The 13,938-nt window shown below is 47.1% G+C and overlaps 1 protein-coding gene and 1 long non-coding RNA gene across 6 annotated transcripts in view; one reads left to right on the top strand and one right to left on the bottom strand.

Moving 5' to 3' along the window:
* LOC310695546 overlaps positions 1-13,938 on the bottom strand; it is a 205,723-nt gene that overhangs the window by 130,511 nt on the left and 61,274 nt on the right. The gene's annotated exons all lie outside the window — the stretch shown is intronic.
* The window catches only part of INTS2 (integrator complex subunit 2), a 31,133-nt gene that overhangs the window by 13,846 nt on the left and 3,349 nt on the right, over positions 1-13,938 (top strand). For all 5 annotated transcript variants that reach the window (XR_014520068.1, XM_083479788.1, XM_083479785.1 and 2 more), the window contains exons 14-24: positions 708-884; positions 1,832-1,940; positions 3,619-3,723; positions 4,777-4,941; positions 6,545-6,746; positions 7,344-7,469; positions 8,003-8,192; positions 10,910-11,215; positions 11,907-12,014; positions 12,871-12,976; positions 13,249-13,425. Coding sequence is in view for 4 of the 5 variants with exons in the window: in XM_083479788.1 (XP_083335914.1) it covers positions 708-884; positions 1,832-1,940; positions 3,619-3,723; positions 4,777-4,941; positions 6,545-6,746; positions 7,344-7,469; positions 8,003-8,192; positions 10,910-11,215; positions 11,907-12,014; positions 12,871-12,976; positions 13,249-13,425 (1,771 nt within the window). In the remaining variant the exon portion in view is untranslated. The remainder of the gene's footprint in view (positions 1-707; positions 885-1,831; positions 1,941-3,618; positions 3,724-4,776; positions 4,942-6,544; positions 6,747-7,343; positions 7,470-8,002; positions 8,193-10,909; positions 11,216-11,906; positions 12,015-12,870; positions 12,977-13,248; positions 13,426-13,938) is intronic.

Genomic DNA, 13,938 nt, shown 5'->3' with positions numbered 1-13,938 from the left:
GGAGCCAATGTAGGTCTTTCAGGACCGGTATTATATGGTCTCGGTGGCCTGTAGCTCAAAATGTAGAGCATTCCTTTTTATTTTATTATTACTTTATTACTTTATTATATTTATTATTACTTTTTATTTTATTATTTTATTTTATTATTACTGCAATTATTTTTATACCTTGCCTTTCAGGATATAAATCTTACTAAGGTGCCACATTGAATGGCATATTTTAAAAACACAACACAATTTTTAACCTAGCACAAACACATTATAATGTGCCTCACGTGACCATTGATGGTAGATCATCCAGTGGTGAGGAGGTAATCCAACTGGAGCAGGCCCTGAGGTGGTCTTCACCTGCCTTCCTCTGTCTGCGTACTTTGCATACAGAAGGTCCTGGGTTCAAATTCCTGGCTTCACCAGACATGGCTGGTGAGGAGACTCCCGGAGTTCTGCTGGCAATTAGAGGGAACTGTATTGGGCTGTGGTGGACAAATGACTTCAGGTGAGATAAAGCAGAGCTGAATGGTTGAGCACACGATTTGTACGCCAAAAGTTGTGGGTTCGAACCCCAGAATCTCCAGTTCAGAGACCTTGGGGGTTGCAGGGCAAACTAGCTATGCATGAAGTATGAAAAGAGTTGGGTTCATTTTCCTCTTTACTCAGCCAAGACTTGAAATACTAAGTTTACTCTACATTGTTTGGTTTTTTTGAAGGACTGGATTTATAGGCAGCTGTGTGAAACCACTACTCCACTCCATCCTCAGTTACTCCCCCTGATTGATGTCTACATCAACTCTGTCCTCACACCGGCATCGAAATCCAACCCGGAAGCCACAAATCAGCCAATCACAGAGCAGGAGATCTTGAATGTTTTTGAAGGACTAATGGGGGTATATCTAATCTCTCTCTCTCTGTGTGTGTGTGTGTGTGTGATGTTGTATCTGGCTTTATAATTTCACTTTATTTGGTCTACGGACTGTAAACATCAAATACAGTTTAGGGTTCTCAGAAATAACCATGGAGGAGCAGGTGGGGTGGGGGAACACAGTTCCTTTTAAAAATAGTATAGCAAATTGGAAATAGTTTTAAAAATGATAATTTTGACTTAGTGTGCATCTTAAATTATTAAATGAGGAGGCAGAGAAGCCCCTACACCACCCTGAGCTCCTTGGAAAGAAAGGTGGGGCAATAAAAGCAACAAATAAAATAATGATAACAACAATATTCTTCTTGTGAACAGTTCTGACCCCTGTTTAGTAACAATTCCGATGGCTTCAGTAAGGAACTTGGCTTATATTTTTCTCCTTAAGTCTGGAGTCTGCCATTAAAACTGAGGTGCTGAATTCATTTGCATTCCCCAAGTGCAGAGAAAAAAATCTGAGATCCTCCGTCCCTATAAAGTGTGCCGTGTAGAAGAGAATGGGTTGTCGTGCCGACTGAGCCGTTTTCGGCACTTGCCAAGGCAGCCTGGTGAATCCACCTTCCGTAGCCACTGATGGCAAAGTGCAGAACGTGCCCTCCTCTATCTAGGATTATTTATGGTGCCGAATTTCTAGCAGGCTAATACTCGCTCCTCAGTTGTAGGCCCAAGCCACAGTACTGAGCAAACTCAGGGGTCTGGCTTTAAGTTTAATGCAAGGCTGGGATGGGACCTTTGGCCCTTCAGATGTTGCTGGGTCTCCCAGCTCCCATTCCTGTCCGACCAGCATGGTCAGTGGTAGCCTGGGATGATGGGAGTTGTAGTCCAGCAATATCTGGAGGAGCCAGCAAGACATCATCACCCTGTTCTCTCCTATATGAATGCGCCTTGTGTCTTCTGTGCCTTTTTCATACGCAGGGAGAGAACGCTCGCCTGAATCAGCGTTACGGAATCACAGCCCAACTTCTCGTCCTATATTACATTCTGTCTTACGAAGAGGCAATCCTAGCCAGCTCCAAGACCCTCGGTACGTGTTGGGATGTAATGTTTGCCGGACAGCGTGAGTTTTCAGTAGCTGAGAATATATGAGCAAATGTCTCCAGTCGGATCGTTTCATAACTTAGGTTGTTTCCTTTTTTATTTTAGAATAGTTCAGTTGTTTTTATTTTGATTATGTACTTTGTGTTTTTATATTCGGATTTTATCCTGTGAACTGCCCTGAGACCTGCAGGTATAGGTGGTATATAAATTCTAATAATAGTAATAATAAAATGAAATAAAATAGAATAAAAGTAAAAAGAGAATAAAGAAGGGAAGAGGGGAAGGTATATCACTATATATGCAAAAAATTGCACCTCCATATAACTTGGGTTGTTTCAAAACCCTAAAATGTATTTTATATAATTGACTTTTTATTTCTGTACTTTGTATATCATATTTGTTGTTTTATTGCTGTGGCCGATGGCTGACGCAAATAAAGATCCATTCATTCATTGTTTCCTAACCTAACCATACATGGCCCTCTGGTTCGGTCAGCTCCTTCATGTTGCTGTCCTGGCTCCCGCCCAACACTCACAGGAAGATTTGAAGTAGGAAAGAGATCTTCATTCAGGCAGGTAATAGTACAGGCCCAGCAGTAGACACGCAGGGCTCAGGAGTTTGGGAGCAAGGCAAGCAGTTCTGAGCCGGACAGAAGCCACAAAGTCAGCTGCTGTGCTGCACCCACCACCAAGGTTTTAAAGACAAGGCGTTGGGCATTCAATTTCAAGACTCTCGCGCCTTTTGGGGATGTCAGGATTATAAGCGCGCACTCCGTCCGGGCTGGTGGGCCGGCTCCCATCTGCAAACGTGGCACCTGGTTCTCGGCAGCAGTCTCTCGCCCTCCTGCTTGGGTCATTTTGCGTCCTGTTCAGCCTCCCCCAGTCTGGCTTCCTGCTTCCGCTTCCGAAGCGTAAGGTCGCTCTGCTCCATCCCATGTCCAATTCCCAGAGTTCCCTAGGAAGAGATGGATTGTTAAAGCACTCTGGGAATGGTCGCTCTCAGTGGGAAATAGAGAGTTCTCCTAGCAATTCCCAGAATCCTTAAAGGGAGCCCTGACCATTAGGTCCAGTCGTGGCCGACTCTGGGGTTTCAGCGCTCATCTCGCTTTATTGGCCGAGGGAGCCGGCGTACAGCTTCTGGGTTATGTGGCCAGCATGACTAAGCCACTTCTGGCGAACCAGAGCAGCACACGGAAACGCCGTTCACCTTCCCGCTGGAGCGGTACCTATTTATCTACTTGAAAACGTGTAAATCTACTTAAAATCTACTTAAAAGTCATTTATTTACTTAATACTGCCCCCCCCATCTTTCCTCCAAAGAACTCAAGGTACAGTTCCCAGGATTTTTCATCTGTTTCATGTGGTATGACACCCTTTTAAATCTGAAGCTTGCTTTTAACTTTTTTTTTGCTTTTGTTTGTAACCGTTGTAATGCTTTTATTGGTACGTTTTTTGTCTCTTTAATTTTGCAAACCGCTTTGATATTTTTTGTGATTTAACAGTATGTAAATACTTTCATAAAGTAAATTAAAGTAAAGTAAGCATCAGGGCAGATAAAGTGGCTAGAATCCTGAATGGCTGCAATATTTTGTCTTGAATGATTCCCATTTGATCAGCAGTAGTTCTTGACTGACCAGCAGGCGACTTTCCTCGTCTCTTTCACAGCTGCCATGCAGAGGAAGCCCAAGTCTTACTCCCCGGCGTTGATGGACCAGATCCCGATCAAGTATCTCATCCGTCAGGCCCAAGGGCTGCAGCAAGAGTTGGGAGGTTTGTCTGTCTTGAGAGTTTGTGGAGGTTGTGTGCGCAGGAGAAACAAGCCTCTGTTTGGGATCTAAATAATAATGATAAGGCTCATAAAGACGCTGAAACGGAGAGAGTCTGAAAATGGCTAATGTCATTAGCAATAAAATATGACACCAACACAGCCACTTATTGTGGAATCCAACAGGTACTATTGGTCCTGTTGAGCTCACATTTGTATGCTGGATAAATGGACAGCAGTCCATCACAGAAGTCTCTCAGGGTTTCTTTTGCCCTCTAGCCGCACAAAGTTTTTTTGAAGTGCCATCTCCCAGATTACATTTTACCATTTTTGTACTTTTATTTAATTTAATGTTATTTTATTTTTTTATTTTATTGTATTTGATTTTATTTAAATATTTTTTCTTTGATTTTTCCAATACAAAGTTATAAAAATCCAAATATATAGCCGTATACTGTACAGAGATTTCTCTGACTCTCAGGACTTCCCCACCCCTTCCATGGAGTCCCATTTTAAACATTTAAAACTGCATCTTCTTCCAAACTCTTAACTTTTATATTAATCCATATCGTTCATGGTAATTGTTGCACTACAAGTGAAATCAGAATTTCCATCTGCTTACAGTGGTATCTTAGATATGTTATAAATTTTCCCCATTCTTTCATAAAGCTTTTATCCTCTTGGTTCCTGAGTTTTCCAGTCAGCTTTGCCATTTCGGCATAGTCCATCAGCTGGGTTTGCCATTCCCCATTTTTGTACATTTAAACCAGGCATAGGCAAACTCGGCCCTCCAGATGTTTTGGGACTACAACTCCCATCATGCCTAGCAAACAGGACCAGTGGTCAGGGATGATGGGAACTGTAGTCTCAAAACATCTGGAGGGTTGAGTTTGCCTATGCCTTGATTTAAACCCTTTGCTTCTTTCCCATTTCTGGCTATCGATATTCTCACTGCCATTAACAAATAACCAATGAAATGTTTAAACAAGTTGTCACACTTGTCATTGTTCTTTTCCCCCCTTAACCTTAAAACACTCTGTCTCTCTCCTTTCTCGAAGGCTTGCATTCAGCCCTCCTCCGCCTCCTGGCGACCAACTATCCCCACCTTTCCATCGTGGATGACTGGATTTGCGAGGAGCACATCACGGGCACAGATGCTTTGTTGCGCAGAATGCTGTTGACGGACGCGGCCAAGAAACACTCCCCCAAGCAGCTCCAGGAGGGTAAGGTGCCTCCCCCTTTGAAACTGCAATTGGCCAGTGTTTTGTGGGGCTTTCTGGACCCACACAATCCTCTCTACCCAGCACAGCCCTGTTGTCTGACAGTCAGATTTTATATATTTTGGAGCCAGTGGCCATTAAAATACAAAGTCACTAAAACCGAACAGGACCACCCCAAGAGTAAGTCAAAAACAGGTACCTTTTTCAGAACTGCAAATGATTCCATTGTTAAGCTGTTTGTTTGCACAAACTTGTTACTTGGTACACCATCTTCGTTTATTGTTAACGAAGCCCAGAGCGGCTGGCAAAGATCAGCAGCCAGCTAGTCCCAAAAAGACATGACCTGAAAGGAAAAAGGGAGGAGGAGGGAGAAGGGAAAAAATGCAAGCTTAGGCACCATTTATTAAACATTACAGTTCTTACTGGAACCAGCTAGATTGGAAAATGTTCATGCAGCTCAATATATTTTATCTAGCTGAGTCGGTGGAGTATGAGACTCTCAGGGTTGTGGGTCAAACCCCACATTGGGCGAAAGGATCATTGCAGGGGGTTGGACTAGATCAGGGGTCAGCAACCTTTTTCAGCCGTGGCCCGGTCCACCGTCCCTCAGACCATGTGCTAGGCCGGACTGTATTTTGGAAAAGAAAATGAACAAATTCCGATACCCCACAAATAACCCAGAGATGCATTTTAAACAGAAGGACACATTCTACTCATGTAAAAACACCCTGATTCCCGGACCATCCGTGGGCCGGATTTAGAAGGCGATTGGGCTGGATCCGGCCCCCGGGCCTTAGGTTGCCTACCCCTACTCTAAACTTGAGAAACAGTACAGTGGTGGTACCGGCCTAATATCAATAGGCAGGGAGTTCTGCACTAACGGGTTGCCACACTAAGAGGCTGATTCCTCACAAATGCAGAACATTATACAGTGCTTGAAGAAATGCCAGTTCAGCAGACTGGCTGAGTGATCGCATGTGGGGTAAGGCTATTCTTCAAGCAAACTGGTCTGAGGCAGTGGTGGCAACCTCTTAGAGACCGAGTGCCCAAACTGCAACCTGAAACCCGCCTATTTATCGCAAAGTGCCAACACGGCAATTTACGCCCTCATGTATAAGACGCAGCTGGTGCTGTGGGTTAAACCACAGAGCCTAGGACTTGCCAATCAGAAGGTTGGCGGTTCAAATCCCCGCGACAGGGTGAGCTCCCATTGCTCGGTCCCTGCTCCTGCCAACCTAGCAGTTCAACAGCACGTCAAAGTGCAAGTAGATAAATAGGTACCACTCCAGCGGGAAGGTAGACAGTGTTTCCGTGCACTGCTCTGGTTCGCCAGAAGTGGCTTAGTCATGATGGCCACATGACCCGGAAGCTGTACGCCGGCTCCCTCGGCCAGTAAAGCGAGATGAGCGCCGCAACCCCAGAGTTGGCCCACGACTGGACCTAATGGTCAGGGGTCCCTTTACCCTTTACCTTTTTATTTTGGGGGACTCTGCGATTCTGTGTTTTAAATTCTGAATTTTAAATTGTTGCAATCCACGGGGACTTGCTGATGAAGGGCAGGTAATAAATTTGATGATGATGATAGGTGAAACTTAATTTCGTTCAGCATTTTCAGCACTGCAAGGAAATCACACTCAAGTGCTGCAGATTCTGGAGCATTTGACGCTCCTCTCGGCCGGAGAGCTGATCCCTTACGCGGAGGCACTGACATCCAACATGAACCAGCTGCTCTACCCGGGAATCCCTCGCCGAATCCTTCAGACTGTCAACAGGCTTTGGATGGCCTTGAACACTGTCATGCCTCGGAGGTAGGAGGAGGCCCTGATCCTGCCCTTGGGGGCCACTCTAGTCTCATGTTGCATGTCTCCGTGTGCAGCTCCCTCATGTGGTGAGCCACCAGAACTGCAAGTAGTGGTGACCTCAGTGAAATGCCTTCTAGCCCTTGGCTGACTAAGCCCACCCAGTCCATTGGGTCCTTCTGAAAAGGAAGCATTCAGGGCTTCCTGTTCCAGATGAGCCTTGCTTGGCCCACAAGGCCTTCCTGATCTCCAGTGTGTCTCTCTATTCTTGATTATGCTCTGATCTTAACTTTGGACTTGCACCTCAGATCCCATCTGCACTATACATTTAAAGCAATATCACACCACTTTATAAGCAGTCCTGGCTTCCCCCAGAGAATCCTGGGAAATGTAGTTTGCCATAGAGCTCCAATTCCCAGAGGGATGGGTGGTATCTCTGTACTACACTTCCCAAGATTCTTTGGGGGAAAGCCACGGCTCTTAAGAAGCATCACCATACCACTTTAATGTTGGGCTTCGATGGGGGTAAAATCTGACTCCCAGCTTGCCTCACGTGGCTTTTGCTTCCAGCTGAGCTCAGACTTCATGGCCCTTGTTTTCCCGTAGGTTGTGGGTGATGACGGCGAACGCCTTGCAGCCGTCCAACAACGTGGTCAGACAGCAGAAATACACTCAGAAGGACCTGATGATTGACCCGTTGATTGTGTTAAGATGTGACCAGAGAGTCCACAGGTAAGCAGCCCTCCTCCAGCCCCACTCTTGGCTTCTGTCACTGAGGGCTGGTTTGCATGGAACACTGTTGTTGTTTAGTCGTTTAGTCGTGTCCGACTCTTCGTGACCCCCTGGACCAGAGCACACCAGGCACTCCTGTCTTCCACTGCCTCCCGCAGTTTGGTCAAATTCATGCTGGTAGCTTTGAGACAGGAGTGCCTGGCATGCTCTGGTCCATGGGGTCACGAAGAGTTGGACACGACTAAACGACTAAACAACAACAACAACAATGAATGTGATGATGATGATCATCCTATTCACTGCTTCATGCACTTTTGCCTCTGGCCCTGCCATCCCTGGCATGTGGCCCCTGGAAGGTTTCCCAGCAAGGAATGTGGCCCCCAGAGTGAAAAATGCTCCCCACCCCCAACCTGCAGAGATTTCAAGTTCCCCTTTGCTTTTCTTTTTTAATCTAGCTTCTTTCCCCCAACATCATCTCTCTCTCTCTCTCTCTCTCTCTCTCCCCCCCCCCCCCCCCGGCTTCATGCCCTTAGGTGTCCCCCTTTGATGGATATCACTCTCCATATGCTGAATGGCTACCTTCTTGCGTCGAAAGCCTTCCTGAGCGCCCATCTCAAGGAAACGGCGGATCAGGACATCAGGCCGTCCCAAAACAACTTGATGGGCTTGGAGGCCCCAGAAGTGACTCGGGAAGAACTGAAAAATGCCCTGCTGGCTGCCCAGGTAATTCTACAACTGCTCCTCACCTGTGATCTCTAATCTTGCCTGAGAAAAAAAAAAGAGAGAGGAAAAACCACCACCACCACCAAGTCAGGTGGTTTTTATGCCTTGCACTTGAAGATTCCCCCTTTTCCAAGCATTTTTGCAAGACAGCGCTTTGCCAGGAGCTCAAGCAAGGGCTGGTGGTCCAACCTGGATAGCTCCATTGGTTAGACTTAGAACATGGTGCTGATAACGCCAAGGTTGCAGGTTTGATCTCCATATGGGACAGCTGTATATTCCTGCATTTCAGGGGGTTGGAATAGGTGAGGCTCACTGTCCTTCCACCTCTGTCAATCCAACCCAGTTCTCAGACATTCACGCAAGGAAATCAGGATTATTATTATTAAATAAATAAATAAATAAATTTGTATGCCGCTGTATACTCACAGGTCTCTGGGCGGTTCACAAGATAATCAGTCCACAAACTTGAAAACTTCATTTTTTTTTGGTATTCTGCGAAAGGTCACCTCCTTGGGAGCTGCCAGCTGAGTCACATCTTCTGCCCATTGTGCAGCTGGGGAAGGGCAGGCCTCTCCTCCCAGAGTAGCCCTTTTCTCTCCGCTGACCTCCCCTTGTTCTCACTCCACTTCCTTCTTGCCACCCCTTGTGAGTGTTGTTTTACCCTCTGTGATACCCGGGGCAAGAGAGCATGAAGGAATGCAAAGGGAGGTCTCCTTGCTGGACCATTCCTTGGAATGCCTCTCACCAAAAGCAGCAGGGATCTCTCTCATCCTCCAAGAGAGAGGAAGAATGGTCAATTTTGCCACTTCACTGGCTCATCAGAGTCCTTCTTATCCCCCCTGCCTTTCTTTTGACTAGATCCCCTCCAGTTTTCTTACTCCCCCCCCCCCTTAACTGCTTCCAACTTGCCTCCAGCTGAGGCAAGAGGACTGAGCAATCAGCTTTGCAAACTGCAGCCTTTTGATGAGCCAACAAAAGGAAGCCGGCAGGGGGCTTCGCCAGTCGGTCTCAGTCTCTTCTGAGTTCTGCCTGCTTGCAAAGCTGGGTGTAAACTGCATCAGAGCCCCCCCACGACCCTCACTTGTTCAGTTGAGCAAAGGATGCTGAATAGATCGCAGCAGCAGCAGCAGTATCTGGAACAAGTGATTTTGAAGATGGCTACATTTCTATCCCACAGTGCTCAGTTCAAAAGGGCTGCAAATGTCTGCCTGTCTGCCTAGACCAGTGAACTTGTGGCCCTCCAGATATTGCTGGACTACAACTCCTGTCCCCTCTGTCCAATGAGTACACTGGCTGGGGCCGATGGGAGTTGAAGTCCAACAGCTTCTGAAGGGTCAGAGGTTTCCCACCCCTTGCTTATTGTTTTTGGGATTTCCAGCGGCTGTGAGTGGGACTTCGGTGATCTCCATTTGCTTTGATGCGGAATAAAAATGGGGTGGGAGGGACTAGGGGAATGATGCAGAGTTTTGCATAATTGATTCAGATTGCGGAATCCGGCCTTTTCTTGCAGCAGAATTTGGGTCGCCTAATTTCCCCTTCCCCTCTTCTGTTTGTTAAGAACTCTGGTTATTGCAGCATCCTGCTTTTATCACAGGCTGCTCCCTGCCCTGAATTGGCACAACGGCCAAGTCAAGCAAACCGGTTAGGGTCTGCAGCAAAATGTGGCAGAGTGTGGAGTACATCTGGTCATGGCTGGCTGGCTTGAACCCTGTCGTCTTTCAGAAAAAGCCGTTCCATTCCCCAAATCTTTGAGAGATGGGGCCATGGATCTGTCTCAGAGCATCTTCTTTGCATTCACAAGGTCCCAGGCTCAATCCCCACAATCTCAGGGTGGGACCCTTGTCTGAAAGAGCCACTGCCAGTCAGTGTAGGCACAGTGCTGACCTGAACGGACTCGCAAAATGACATAACGATGGTTTGCTGTGAAACTGGGAATGAAAATCTCCAACACCCACTCACAAAAAGAGAAACAAGTTTGGGGGTAGGGGAGACTGCAGGAGCCTGGGGCCTGTTTGCAACACTAAACCGTGGTTTAATGTGGAGAGGAAGGCCCACACCTCAGAATAGAACTTCTGCTTCACATGTAGATGATCCTAGGTTCAATTTCCAGGTAGGACTAGGAGAGACCCCCATCTGAAATTCCAAAGAGCTGCTGCCAGTCAGTGTAGGCACAATACTGAGCTAGATGGACCAACGGTCTGGTTCTGTAATAATAATAAATTATTATTTATACTCTGCCCATCTGGCTGGGTTTCCCCAGCCACTCTGGGCGGCTTCCAACAAAACACTAGAATACAATAACCTATTAAACATTAAAAGCTTCCTTAAACAGGGCTGCCTTCAGATGTCTTCTAAATGTTTGGTAGTTATTTTTCTCTTTGACATCTGGTGGGAGGGCGTTCCACAGGGTGGGTGCCACTACCGAGAAGGCCCTCTGCCTGGTTCACTGTAACTTGGCTTCTTGCAGCGAGGGAACTGCCAGAAGGCCCTCGGCGCTGGACCTCAGTGTCCGGGCAGAACTATGGAGGTAGAGACGCTCCTTCAGGTATACTGGACTGAGGCCGTTTAGGGCTTTAAAGGTCAGCACCAACACTTTGAATTGCGCTCAGAAACGTACTAGGAGCCAGTGCAGGTCTTTCAAGACCTGTATACTACATCTTCCTGTGGGTCCTTGTGGGTTGCCACTTGTCCTTTGCCTCCTCTCGCTTGCTGTCCAGGATAGCGCCGCTGTCCAGATTCTTCTGGAGATCTGCTTGCCTATGGAAGAAGAGAAGCCCCTGATCAACAACAGCTGTGGCCGGCAGCAGAAGGGCATCCCAGGAGCTGCCAACTCCAGCCCTCGGAAGAAGAAACTGAAAGAAGAGGAGGAGGAGGACGACGACGAGATGGAGGTGGAGGGAAATGGGGAGAAGGAAGAGAAGAGTCTCCTCTGCAACCTGCGGGAGGTCCAGTGCCTCATCTGCTGCCTCCTGCACCAGATGTTCATTGCCGACCCCAACATCGCCAAGCTAGTTCACTTCCAGGTGTGTGGCTGTGCTTCCTGCCTCTTTCACAGGGTGTGTCGTCTGTTGTGTTCTGGTCCAGTGCTGGAACCAGTGGCAAGATCAGCGGACCACAGGCAGCTCTGAGTGGGCAAAGGTCGGGAGCAGACCGAGGCGTCTTCTACCTTCAGTCATGCTTCAGAATACCAGTTGCTGGAGATCTCAGAAGGGGAAGGTGCTCTTGTTCTTGCGGATTTCCCACAAGGCATCCGGTGGGCCACTGTGAGGATGCTGGCACAGAAAGGCCACTAGCCTGATACAGTAAGCTCTTCTTGCTCATACTAAAATGTGGGGCAAGATTACACACCGTACAGTCATACCTCGGGTTACAGACGCTCCAGGTTGCTTTTTTTGGGTTACAGACTCGCCGAAACCCGGAAGTACCAGAACGGCTTACTTCCGGGTTTCGGCGGTTGCGTAGAAGCGCTAAATTACGCTTTGCGCATGTGTAGAAGTGCCAGATCGCAACCCACGCATGCACAGACGTGGCGCTGCGGGTTGTGGATGTTGCGGGTTGCAAACTCTCCTCCCGCACGGATCACGTTCGCAACCCGAATGTCCGCTGTAGTTGGAACCAGGTGGCTTCTTTCCAACTCCTTGATTAATCTTCTCATGGTGCAACCCTGATCTCGCGGTCTCTCTCTGATACCTTCTCCCTCTTTTGCTCAAACAGGGGTACCCGTACGAGCTGCTTGGCCTGACAGTGGCAGGCATCCCATCCATGCATATCTGCTTGGACTTCATACCTGAACTGATTGCTCAGCCTGAACTGGAGAAACAGGTAGTGTGAGTGTGTGTGTGTGTGTGTGTGTGTGTGAGTGAGAGAGAGAGAGAGAGAGAGAGAGAGAGATGCTCCCTCCCCACCCCGTCCTGCTCCCCGTAATTGGAAGGACAGATCCCGTATTCAGCCCTGGTTCAAAGCATCCAAGCACTGCCCCTGATGAGTGCTTCCTTTAGGTCTAGCGGTGGTAGTTATTTTCATTTGCTAGGGAAATGCCAGATGGGTTTTGTACATTGTGGTAACATGGAGGCAAGCTTTTTCACCCGTGGCCCCTGTGTTGGTGGAATGCCCGCCCTGCTGAAATAGGAGAGGTTCCATCAGTATTGGCATTCCGCCAGCCCCTGAAGACACCTGTTTAGGCAACCCTTCCCTTGCACCAAACTTCTAATTTTATTGTTTATCTGGTTTTTTAAAAACGTACTTAATAGTTTGTTTTACTGTTTGTTTTAATTTAGGATGTTTTAATGCCCCAGTGGATTTGTTGCTGTTCATTTTAATAGCGTACTGATTTAATAGTTGTAAATCACTTAGAAGCTATTTTGGCACATATGCTGCAGAAATACATAGCATAGAAGCAGCAAGTAAGTAGACAAACAAACAAACAAATATTGTGAGCACCTCTTGGGTCTTCTGTGTGCAGCTGCTAATTGTACCCCACATGGGTTTCTCCTATGGGGTTATAGATATAAACAAATATTTACATGTGTTAATGTCTGTGTTAGAGGAACGTAGGGTAATTCTGATTTTAATGCACAATAAAACTTCACACAGGATAGTCTTACTTTAGAAACAAAACAAAACAAAACAAAACCCTACTGCTTCTTTTATATCCTTTACCTGCTTCCTTGTCTTCCAGATTTTTGCCATCCAGTTACTTTCTTACCTATGTATTCAGTACGCTCTGCCGAAATCCCTCAGTGTGGCCCGTTTGGCTATCAATGTCATGGGGACGCTGCTAACAGGTAATTGTTGAATGTATGGGAAGCCTAGATATTCACCTTATGTGCATTAAGCCAGTGGTTGCTTGCTCACGTATGCGAGTCGCCACTTTGCAATTATATAGAAGAGGGCACAGAATTTGTGGATTCCCCAAAATGTTGGCAGGGTTGCTTTGAAGTTCTGTGTATGAAATGCAGTCTGTGTGTATGTGTTTAAATTGTGTGCCTCTTTAAACGGTGGCTCTCATTGTTTGGATCCGTCCTGTTTTTAAAAGCGCATCCTTTTGTCTCTCCAGTTTTAACCGAGGCAAAGCGCTACACCTTTTTCGTCCCCACCCTGCCCTGCCTGGTCTCGTTCTGCCAAGCCTTCCCTCCCCTCTATGAGGATATCATGTCCCTGCTCATCCAGATCGGGCAGGTTTGTGCTTCAGACGTCGCCACGGAGACGAGGGATTTTGACCCAATCATTACGCGTAAGTATTCGTGCTGGGCAGACATGATTGGTGTGCTGATTGCTCCTTAGAACAGCTCCTCTGAATGCTGAAAATTCAGCACCACGTTGTCCATTTGCGGCGAATAAGGTACACTTAGAAACACACAAACACCGTGTGGCTAAAATCTTGGCCATCAGAGGAGTGCCATTGATTAAGGTTTGCATGGTCTGGGATGAGGTTTCATGGCCTGTTCTGAACATCTCCTTGTACCTGCCCACAAGGAGAGAAGTCATGCAGATCTGCTTTGTAAACTGCTTTGTAAGTCTATTTGCCCGTCTACTCTGGCTGGTAGCAGCTCTGCAGGGTCCAAGGCAGAATGCAGGTCTTCCTCATCTCCTGCTTCCTGGTGCCTTTTAAACGGGAGATTCCAGAAGTAAAACCTGGAGCCTTTTGTTTACTCAGCATCAGTCACTTGGAGACTTGTTTTTTGTAAAATAAGAATGATAATTGGCACTGCCACCAAGTTTCTACCCTTTCCTTTGCTGCCTCAAA

Source organism: Podarcis liolepis (genome assembly GCF_965112155.1).
Source record: "Podarcis liolepis genome assembly, chromosome: 16".
Lineage (NCBI taxonomy): Eukaryota > Metazoa > Chordata > Lepidosauria > Squamata > Lacertidae > Podarcis > Podarcis liolepis.
This window is presented reverse-complemented; position numbering and strand designations above follow the sequence as displayed.